Here is an 11313-nt window from a genome sequence, read left to right on the forward strand (position 1 = left end):
TCTTCTCTCATTCCAAAAATCTCTTTGATTCCTTTGTTTCTCTTCTCAGTTTCTCTCTTTTCTTCGATTCCTCCCTGTATGAGCAGAAGCTAGGGAGTTTAGGGGTTGTTTGTCTAGCTTTTTCGACTATAATGTGAAACCCTAGCTAAGCATTTTTAGTTAGGGTTTTTTCTTTTTGGATTTTTGGTGGTTCCACGAGATCCGGACAAGAGGTAAAAACTGAGCTTCTTTTGGTAGATATGGGGAATTGTTGTAGATCTCCGGCGGCGGTCGCTAGAGAAGACGTGAAATCGAGCTTCTCCGGTAACGATCACGGCCGCAAGGATGCTGTTTCCAAGCAGAAGCCGCCGATCACCGTTCTCAGCGGTGTTCCTAAGGAGAACATCGAGGAGAAGTACCTCGTGGATCGCGAGCTCGGCCGGGGTGAGTTCGGTGTTACTTACCTCTGCATCGATCGTGGCACGCGCGAGTTGCTCGCGTGCAAGTCAATCTCGAAGAGGAAGCTTAGGACGGCCGTGGATATCGACGATGTGAGGCGTGAAGTTGCGATTATGAGGCATTTGCCGAAGAATTCGAGCATTGTGAGCTTGAAAGAAGCCTGCGAGGATGACAATGCTGTTCATTTGGTGATGGAGCTCTGTGAAGGTGGTGAGCTTTTTGATAGGATCGTCGCCAGGGGACATTACACAGAGAGAGCCGCCGCGGCTGTGACAGGGACGATCATGGAAGTGGTTCAGCTTTGCCATAAGCATGGTGTGATCCATAGAGATTTGAAGCCTGAAAATTTTTTGTTCGCTAATAAGAAAGAAAATTCCCCGTTGAAAGCTATCGATTTTGGGTTATCGATATTTTTCAAGCCAGGTAAGTTGTTTCAAAGTTTGAACGTATACACGAATGAGTCCCTTTTCAAGAATGCCGCATATTAGTCAGAATTATTAGTGATAATGCTAGATTACTACTTGGAATTATTTAATCATGTAACAAATGTAGCATTTTGCCAACCTGGGTTTTGAGTTTCGTCACAAAACATTTGAATACAAAGAAAAAGACATAAAAAATTATCTATGTTTCTCGGATTGGACATGCCTACGTGCTATTGCTATATTCTGCCTACATTTATTTGCGTATGGTGTTTGTAGTGACGAAACATGCACTTCGATAATTTTATTTGCCCATGCTTTAAAGGAAGCCTTCATGTGTCATTCCTTTGAATCACTGTCCTCAGCCACTTATTTTACCTGTAATAAACAAACAGAAGGGGCTAATGCGTGGTTTGGCCTTTGTTAAAGCAATTTTGATTATTTCCTTTCATTCTGGAAGTTGGAAGCCTACCTTTCTCCCCGTTGCAATTATCATATATTTGTTTTTATTGGTTATGTACTCGCCGTTGATTCATTACCTTTATGTGTCTGAATTGAAAATTCTTTCGTCTTTCTTTACATCTTTTTTATTTATCATTAAAAATATATATACTTTCCTCTTCTTGGTTTAATTCTATAATATGTAGGACCTTTTACCTACCTCAAACAGAAGCATTAGACTAGACATTGGTGGTTAATATAAGTGTTAGGTTTGAAAATGGCTCTACAATGCACTGATCAGTTCTAATCCTTTTCTTATACTGATCCATCCACCATTGACCATCGAGTTGTCAGCATAATGGTTATGGTCGGTCATGTTTGTTCAAATGATACAAAATTTCCCATTTCATATGGTGGGTTGTCATGGGCAAGAATTGGTTAACCTTGCCAAATTCTCTCAATGTAGCATTCTCTTCTACCATATGATTACTCTGATTGTTGGATGCTTTAGTATGTTATAAACCTGTCTGCTTTGGTTTTGTGAAGATTTTCATGTTCTATTGCCAAAGATGTGGCTGAGTTTGATTTTATTATTTCTTTACACGCTTCCATTGCTTGTTAATTGGAATGACAGGCACAGCAAGTCCAAGGTTTCTTGTTCAAAAATGTTTTTCCCCAAATTTTCAGCTATAACCATTTATTTCCGCTTAAGGGTATTTCTGTCTGGTAAATAATTTCTCAGTTTTGTTTGCAAAAAGCTGCATGCTTTGGTAGGATGTGGTGTGGGGATACTGGTGGGGGTATGAAAGAGCAGATAGTACGCTAAGTTGTATGAGGATTCTGTACTTGTTCTTAGGCCACTTTTCCTTTTATTGTTGCTGGTTGTGGTTTTTATTCTCTAATAATGCGTTCTAAAGCTTCAATATGTAAATTTCAGGTGAACGATTCTCTGAGATAGTTGGAAGTCCATATTATATGGCTCCTGAGGTGCTCAAACGGAATTACGGGCCAGAAATTGATATATGGAGTGCAGGAGTCATTCTCTATATATTGTTGTGCGGAGTTCCTCCTTTTTGGGCTGGTAAGTATATTTCTATTGAGTTTTGCTTGTCTCCATGCAGATGTGTGCATATCTGGTGGATGTGCATCAGAGTGAGTTGGATTGTTATTCCTACCTGAAGGGTGTTTTCTATGCAGAGTCTGAACAAGGTGTTGCACAGGCAATTATTCGTGGGTTAATAGATTTCAAACGTGACCCGTGGCCAAATGTTTCAGAGAGTGCTAAGAGTTTAGTCCGACAAATGTTGGAACCAGACCTAAAGCTCCGGCTCACTGCAAAGCAAGTTCTTGGTACTAACATTTCCTATTTGATGCTCCTCTTATGCATATTTCAGAGAAGGGAGGTGGATGGAGGAGCCTAGGCGTTTAGGCACATCCTTTCATGATTGTATTGATCTTCTAATGAGCCTTTTCTGCATCTTCAATTATAACATTTAAAACCTTGTTAATATCAGCTTTCTATGATCACTTTAAAATACGAGATATATGTTCCTCTTTTGCTCTACATCAAATGTCTTTATGATTACCAATAGTTTGCCTAATCTCTGTGTTTACTCTTCTCACAGAGCATCCTTGGCTGCAAAACGCTAAAAAAGTTCCCAATGTGCCTCTTGGCGATGTTGTTAAGTCGAGGCTTAAACAATTTTCTATGATGAACAGATTCAAAAGAAAAGTCTTGCGGGTTGGTTCACTAATACTAAGAATTCTGCTTGATCATTTATTGTTGTTCTTTCATAGGTAGGAAAATTTTAACGGTAATTTGAATCAGGTTATTTCCGAGTTCTTATCTGTTGAAGAAGTTGAAGATATCAAAGTTATGTTCAATAAAATGGACACTGACAATGATGGCATTGTTTCCATCGAAGAGCTGAAAGCTGGATTTAGAAATTTTGGTTCACAGCTTGCAGAGTCAGAAGTACAGATGCTTATTGAAGCTGTGAGTATGTTTTGGTTTACACGCTGCCATAAATTAGTATTGTGATACTATATTTTTACGAGTTTGTACTAGTTCCTATTTGAAATAGCAGTCAAAGTTCCTTTTTCTCAGCAAAGTGTAGTTATTTTTTCGTAACAACTATTAGTTGACCAAGGCATGTGATGAGTGGAACTCATTTGAGTTAGATTGGAGGCTGCCAATTTGTTAGCTCCCGTTGTATCTCATGCAAATTTGTTTATTAGTATTAATATTATCGTCTGCATTGCTTTCTCTTATTATTCCCCCTCTGAAGCATTTTTTTTGAAGAAGCTGGATATCCAGTTACGTAACAATTTGGAGTGAATGGCCTTTGGGCACCAATGTCCTCACGTCCTGCAATTTTATGCCCATGCATACAAAAAACATAATAATTGGGAGGCTGAGGTTTCCTAGTAATCATGTGACTATGCTTTCCAAGTGGATAAGCAAGAAGCCGGTTTAGATTTTGAAAGAATAGACTAGTCTTTCGGACCGTAGAGTGTTCAGTTGTTACTCTTCAAGCATACGAGTTTTTTCATGAAGGATTTCTATGGTAGTTGAGAAATTTTACTTTATGCAACTTCCCTTCCTTTTATCTCTTTTCCAGAATTTTGTTCAAATTTGAATTTTATTGCCACCTTTAGCAGCTTTCGTACTTGTGAAAATGTTTCCTCAGTGTTGCTGTAAAACCATGACTGTGTTCTGACATCTCATTTAACACGGATAGTGGCTTCATAGCATAAGTCATTTTATTTCAGTTATCAATTCTAAAAATGTGCATATTGACAACAGGTTGATGCTAATGGGAAAGGAACATTGGACTATGGGGAATTTCTTGCTGTTTCTCTCCATCTGCAAAGAATGGCCAATGATGAGCATCTTCGAAAAGCCTTTTCTTACTTAGATAAAGATGGCAATGGCTTCATTGAGCCCGATGAGCTTCGGGATGCATTAATGGAAGATGGAGCTGATGATTGTACAAATGTTGCAAATGACATCTTCCAAGAAGTGGACACAGACAAGGTGACCCGATATTTCCTCACTAATAAATCCATATAAGCATGTACCAGTTCAACTTCCTATTAATATTTTGGAGATGCAGGATGGGCGCATCAGCTATGATGAATTTGCGGCCATGATGAAAACCGGTACAGATTGGAGAAAGGCATCTCGACATTACTCGAGGGGGAGATTCAACAGTCTAAGCATAAAGCTGATGAAGGATGGTTCTCTGAACTTGGGGAACGAGTAGAGTCATGCCAGCTGTTGGTTTAATTCATCCATGCAAGAAAAAAAAGTAAGTAGTAGATCCAGTTCTTTCCCGTGTATGTCTTAGACTTTGCTTTCTCTTGCGATTGTGTGGGGGGAGGGAGGGAGAGATAGAGGACACTCTATAAAATCGAGGTTTTGAATCTGGTTTATCTCTCACTTGCTCTGCAAATTTTAATTTTCTTAGGAAGGCACTACACACACACACATGTTGATGTCTTGTTTCAGGTTGGCATTTGACTACATGAACATGGGATTGAATTGAGTAGTGCTTTGTATGTCTTCTCTTGCATTTTGGGATCCAAATAGGGTATATAGGAACATAAGGTCAAATTGTTTTTTCGTCCATGTACGACATAGATCTTGCAGATTGAGTCCCTATTACTTTTTTTGGCATAATTTGGTCCTACCATTATCATTTATCAATGTTATTCCTTGGTCCACAAATCAGTCAGCTAATAGACTTTTTAATGATGTTTGTGATTTTAGCATAGGAGGATCAAATTAAAGGATGACGCTATTAAATCATCAAGTTAAGTAAAATTCAAACATATAATATTTTTATTTTTCGATTATTTGAATTTTAAAAACCCAAACTTATCTCAAACTCGAAATTTGAACCAATATTCGAATAATTCAATTCAAATAACTCAAAATAATAAAAAAAAAGAGTAAGTTTTTTAATCTAATTGAATTTTGTTCACTTATATAGATCACCAAAATGGCCATTGTAGCCCCAAAACACATCGATTACTCTGAAAATATAAATTGGGCATTGTTTGTCATGTATTGTATACATATATTTTCTTCATATTCTTTTTTGCATGTGTAAAACAGATTTACAATGTTATTCCATAAATTATGATATAAAATTATAAAATATATTTTTATTTTTAAAGAATATATTGTGAATAAAATATTGATGGAAGTACAAAGGAGTTGGAGAATTTGTGAGAAGAAAGAGTATGAGAAGAGTTGCACTTAAGTAATCGAATTAAATGAAATATAAAATTGAGAGATTAAATTGTTAAAAAGGGAAATTTCATAGTAAAAATGATGAATCGAAGTTACGTAGATATACAATAATGGTTGAGGAGCAAAAAAGGAGAAATTGAAGAAACATGAAAATTAAGATCTAAATAACAAAATAATTAAATTATTAGTTAAAGATTAATACGATCAACTTTAAAAATTTAAAATTCAAAATAAAAATTTGAATTAATTGGAATAGCTAAGATAATTCAAATTAAAGAATCAATTTCTTTAAAACGATTCGGGTTTTGTAATATCACCTGAATGGCCATTGTAGGACCCATAACACAACGACTGAAAAATATAAAATGGGAACTGTCTACCTCTTCAGAAATACTGTATTGACTGCAGTTATCTCTGACCCAAAGGGCACCATATCTCTGAAAATGTTATCCACAAATTCAAATACATCAGTTGAAAATGTAAACAACGGTATCAGCAAGGAAGTCTTCCATCATGTTCAAAGCATCTATTACAACACACATTTTCTTGATATATACAGAACTTCATTACATTAATTACCTAACACGGGAATATTTTGCCATCCTACTTTGTTAGCCATTGAGATAGGATCATGTCCTGTTCTTACCATTTTCACTCACTATCACTGCCTGCAAGACGGGCATTTGTAATGCTTAATACTCTCGGCTTTAGCGGGTGTTATCTTAACACATTTTCCATGGAACCACCTTTCGCAAACGTCGCACCCAATCCAAAACTCATCCATGTTGTAGTTTCCGCCACAGCTGCCGCATAGCGTTTCACCGTGCTCGTCTTTGTCGTCCTGGTAATCCAGATCAGCAGTCTGGGGATTGCTTTTCACTTGTCCATCGTTTGATCTCTACAAAAAGAAGAACCCGATTAGACACAGAACAGTAGATGATCAGCACCCTGCATCAAAAAGAAAATTCCGTCTTTCTTGTAGGGAATATTAGGCTTGCTATCATGCTATGAAAAGCTCAATCATTCCAAATTTGTGCATTAATCATTAATCAGACCCCAAATTCCTGGCTCGAACAATGATAATAAGAAGGTTTTTAAGTGATTAACCTTTGGGGTGCCCTGAGATTTGCTCCCATTTTCAATACTTGATTTGTCTTTAACAGGCTTCCTTTCACTTACTTCCTCAAAGATTGTGGGCAGATCGTTAATCATGCTAAATAGGTTTTTCCTGTAAAGCAAAAGGCAAGGCATAATAAACAAATATAAATTGTATTCCATAAACACAAAGAATATGGAAAAAAATAGCAAGACATTTATGCATGCATATCAAGTCTGTAATCTGCCAAGCACCACAACATAGTATTTCTGTAATTGCTTAGCAGTCTTGCCTAATCTAAAGACCGAAATTAGTAAGTCATAATGATAATTGAAAGTGTATTGCATAGTTATTGATAAAAAAGTAATGAGCTGGGCAAAAATAGTTAGAGACTGAACCATCAGTAGACCAGGAAGCCCTCCCTGATTATACTCAAAGTTTATAAATTTCTACCAGAATTCAAAACTTGATTAATCAACTTGAATTTCAGTGACATTATAACTGCATATCATTTTTTCGACACAATCCTTCCTGAGACGAAAGCGATACCTTTCATTACGGTTAAGATGAGCAGCAAGATAAAAAGCCACAGAAATCAACCACGAATCACTATGCACTGCAACCAGGGACAACCAGTCTTTTCGATTCATTCCATCCCTAGCAAAATTGATACCAAGGGCTGGCTCAGGCAGCTCGGGTGGAACTTCCTCCGCTGGCAGAATAACTTCCCAGCTTTCATTCGGATGTCCGTAAAGGCATAAATTTTCTTTTTCTAAACCAAACCAAAGGCAAAAAGAAAGTTTTAACGTATAAACCCCAGTTTGATGAAAGAAAGAAAAAATTCTTTACAGAAAACTTGAATCTCCTTGCTCTAGTTATAAATTTCATTCCTCTATTTTACAAAAACCGAAAAATTGGTTGCTTTAAATGTCAAAATTTGATCTCGTGCCTTACAAAATCTTAAGAGCAAGTCTAGTTATTGATAAATACACGAACTTAAAGTACTAATTTTTTGTAAATCTGTTGCATATAAATTTTAAAGTGCCATTTTAGCTAATTTCTTGAAAATAAATTATTGAACTGTTGAAACAACAATTTAATAGTAAGAAAAAGTTTAACAGTGTTACTCAATTGGACTAACTTCTTTATTCTTGTAAAAGACAAAAACCAAATTCTAACAAGTAAACTAGATATCTAACTTCTCACTTCTCAGTTACCGTAAGATGAAATTCATAATTACAACAACTTTACTACTACAATTTGATGTTCCAGAAATTCTTTATATACACATATTTACTAGTTTATTTGAAGAACTTGAATCTATAAATTCAATAATAACAAAAATCTAACAGTAAAACTATAAAAAATTCAGAAGAAATCAACATGCAAAATTGAAACGGGATTGAATTAGAGGAAATATGTAAATAATTACCTGGATCGCAGAGTCCATAAAATCGATCCACATCTGAGAAAGGGAGAGAAAAGAGCGTTAAACAGGCAAACAGGAGAGAGGAAAGAATGCGAAAGATTTACCAAAAATCAAAGCACGAAGGATGGCGGTTCTTCGAGCCGAGTAATCTTTGAAGATTTCCTCAACGGTTCGAGCAGAGGCTGCTATTTCCATGGCCTTGAAAGCAAGCAGAGGAATTGCTAGTGTCACTCCTCTTTGTTTTTTCCACGTTTTGGCGCTCCTTATTCGCTCCTTCGTAATAAGTAGTGACTGCTAAGTAACGCCCTCCTTCGGATTCTCATTACACCTATGGCATAGATAGGTATCTTAAAAGTATATACCTATTATTTATTAGGGATAAAACAACAACTCTTAGTCATTGATCTTGTAACTTTTTCTAATTTGGCCCCTGTTTATTTTTTGGATAAACTACATGTTTAGTACTTAAACTATTACTTTTGTTCCGTTTTGATACCCAAGCTTTATTTTTTTTCAAAACTATACCTAACATTTAGTTTAGGTTTTAATTTAGTATCCTACCGTTAAAAACTTAACAATGATGCTGACGTGTCACCATAAGGTAATAACACATCATCATTGAGAAAAATATAAAAAATGCCACATCAGTAATTTTGTTAGTTAATTTTGTATCCTAATGTGGATAAAAAAAAATAGGGACTAAATTGAGAAAAATTGTCAAATTCATGTAAATGCACTAAATATGAATGCTTGTCGTTCTACAATAGTCTATAATACTATTTGGGTTAATTGCACCAAGGCTTAATTAAATAATTTATATTTTAAACATGTACAAATAAATAATTTTTTAAATACATCAAAATTCAATTCGGCATTTAATATATAAGCTGAAGGAAAGACTTAATTAAATTGATCCTATAGTTTGAATATTCAATTGAAATATTTGAAGTCCAGGAACCAACTTAAAGTTAGATCCATAGTTCAAGGAGATGAAGTGCAACAAACCCATATTTGTTTCATCGAAGCAGAACTTCGTCGAATCACTGTCACCGCTTATAATATTCGATATGATATATTAATTGAGGCTAAAGTATATTTTAGTTATTTTGGAGTGAATTTCATTCCGTCCACTGACTTGGTTTTCAATCAGAGCTTTTTCAATAGTTGTACAGGATCACTAAGTGGCCAAAAGAAATGGAACATTTCATAAGAGCATATTCAATGGCATACATGAAACCAAAAAGGCAAAACCAAGTGAAACTGCAGGTAAAGCTTCTATAGAGCCTAATCGATAAGAAAATACATCAGTATAGTTGCAGAAATTCAGAAACAAGCTGTTTTATTCCTAGCAAATCTTTAAAATATCAAATTCTAGATAAGGAAACAGCCGGTGATGAACATTACATCGCCCCCTGTATGAGAGACTACACTTAAACTATGATAAACTGGAACAATAGCACTTGATATGATGGTTGATCGACCAAAGGATTCCTGCAAAAACCCATCATTAAACCTCTCCGCAGTGAATTGAATGCTCAAAACATTGTTCCAATGTAAATAGAACTACACTAACATAATCAACACCAGTTTCGGAATTGAAAGTGATACTTACAGATCATCCATTAAACAAGACTCGAACTTTAATGTCATACAATAAATGATATTACTGGTTAGATGTGAACCTTAGTGTTCGTCGAGATGTTAATGAGTATTCAATCAATCGAATCCATATGAATCCATGAATGCTTAAACAGTACTCGAAAACAAAAACAGGGGATCCCATTAACTCTCAATAACTCATTTCCAACCTGTTAATATTTCATGGAGAATCATTCCAAGCTACGGTAAACATCAAATAAAATAGATATATTTTCAAGGTTTCATGCTTGAATACTAAAATAAACAGAAATATAATTATAGTGAAGTTTCTCACCTTTGATAACTAATCGGATCGAGCTGCGAACCGCTCGACCTTCTTATCAGTCAAATTAAGACCGACCATAGCCTCACCGAGCCCACAGCTAACATCAGCAAGCACGTTCGGGTCACTGTAATGAGTGACGGCCTGAACAATGGCCCGGGCGCGTTTAGCCGGGTCACCGCTCTTGAAAACCCCGGAGCCTACAAACACTCCATCACAGCCCAGCTGCATCATCAACGCTGCATCGGCTGGCGTCGCCACTCCACCGGCTGCGAACTGCACCACCGGCAACCTCCCAAGCTGTTTTGTCTGCATAACCAAGTCGTAGGGAGACTGGATTTTCTTAGCGAAGGTGAAAACCTCATCGTCATCCATGCTCCTAAGAGCTCTAATATCCCCCATCACGGATCTAACGTGCCTAACAGCTTCGATAATATTCCCGGTCCCGGCTTCTCCTTTGGTTCGAATCATGGCGGCTCCTTCTCGGATTCTCCGGAGCGCTTCCCCCAAATTCCGGCACCCACAAACGAAAGGAATCCGGAAATTATGTTTGTTAATGTGGTTCTCTTCATCAGCCAGGGTGAGAACCTCGCTCTCGTCGACATAATCAATCCCGATGGCTTCAAGGATCTGGGCCTCAACGAAATGACCAATACGAGCCTTGGCCATGACAGGGATAGTAACAGCCTGCTTTATTTCCTTGATGAGTTGTGGGTCACTCATCCGCGCCACGCCGCCTTGGGCACGGATATCGGCGGGGACACGTTCGAGAGCCATGACGGCGCAGGCTCCGGCTTCTTCAGCAATACGAGCTTGTTCGGCATTGACGACGTCCATAATGACCCCGCCACGGAGCATTTGCGCCAGCCCGACCTTAACGGAGAAAGGGGATTTGTGGGTCTCTGTCATTTGCCCGTTTCCATAAACAGCAACCACTCCAGTTCCTGCCATGGCACAAACAGAAATGGGAATGAAAGGAAGACGGAAGAGTGAAAGCGAGAGATATTGAATGGAAAAGGGATGGTGATGAAGGTGGCGAGGGATGGGTTTAAATAAGGAGATAAACGGCCATGGACCCATAGATATTGTATATATGGTAGGGTTGGAGTTGGAGGCCACGAAATTATCGATAAGTTTAACCAAGCAACTTCGGACTGTAGGAGATGGGTATACGTGGTACTCGGGGTTCCAGTCATTGGTTGACCACCCAGTAGTGCCGCCAATGTTCTATGTTTAGCCACCACCATCCTTTTACTCTCCGACGTTTTTCTCGAAAAATCACCGGTGATTAGTATATTTATTGATTTA

The 11313-nt window shown here is 37.4% G+C and overlaps 3 protein-coding genes across 3 annotated transcripts; 1 reads left to right on the plus strand and 2 right to left on the minus strand.

Moving 5' to 3' along the window:
- Positions 1-239: 239 nt before the first annotated feature.
- Positions 240-4862, plus strand: LOC120150816 (calcium-dependent protein kinase 13-like). The gene is made up of 7 exons (XM_039163433.1): positions 240-861; positions 2239-2382; positions 2499-2651; positions 2927-3042; positions 3130-3297; positions 4108-4338; positions 4418-4862. Exons 1-7 carry the CDS (start codon positions 240-242, stop codon positions 4565-4567), a joined length of 1584 nt encoding a protein of 527 aa, XP_039019364.1. The 3' UTR covers positions 4568-4862.
- A 1104-nt stretch (positions 4863-5966) lies between these two features.
- On the minus strand, positions 5967-8327 carry LOC120150818 (PHD finger protein ALFIN-LIKE 1-like). Its single transcript, XM_039163435.1, has 5 exons — positions 8189-8327; positions 8088-8120; positions 7205-7427; positions 6667-6787; positions 5967-6457 (listed from the first exon to the last, which is right to left on the minus strand). Exons 1-5 carry the CDS (start codon positions 8277-8279, stop codon positions 6221-6223), a joined length of 705 nt encoding a protein of 234 aa, XP_039019366.1. The 5' UTR covers positions 8280-8327; the 3' UTR covers positions 5967-6220.
- A 1009-nt stretch (positions 8328-9336) lies between these two features.
- On the minus strand, positions 9337-11043 carry LOC120150817 (probable pyridoxal 5'-phosphate synthase subunit PDX1). The gene is made up of 2 exons (XM_039163434.1): positions 10018-11043; positions 9337-9575 (listed from the first exon to the last, which is right to left on the minus strand). The coding sequence occupies exon 1, from the start codon at positions 10954-10956 to the stop codon at positions 10027-10029; it is 930 nt and encodes a 309-aa protein (XP_039019365.1). The 5' UTR covers positions 10957-11043; the 3' UTR covers positions 9337-9575; positions 10018-10026.
- Positions 11044-11313: the final 270 nt, after the last annotated feature.

The sequence above is a fragment of the Hibiscus syriacus genome, unplaced genomic scaffold (assembly GCF_006381635.1).
Source record: "Hibiscus syriacus cultivar Baekdansim isolate YM2019G1 unplaced genomic scaffold, ASM638163v2 tig00111027_pilon, whole genome shotgun sequence".
In the NCBI taxonomy this organism is placed as follows: domain Eukaryota; kingdom Viridiplantae; phylum Streptophyta; class Magnoliopsida; order Malvales; family Malvaceae; genus Hibiscus; species Hibiscus syriacus.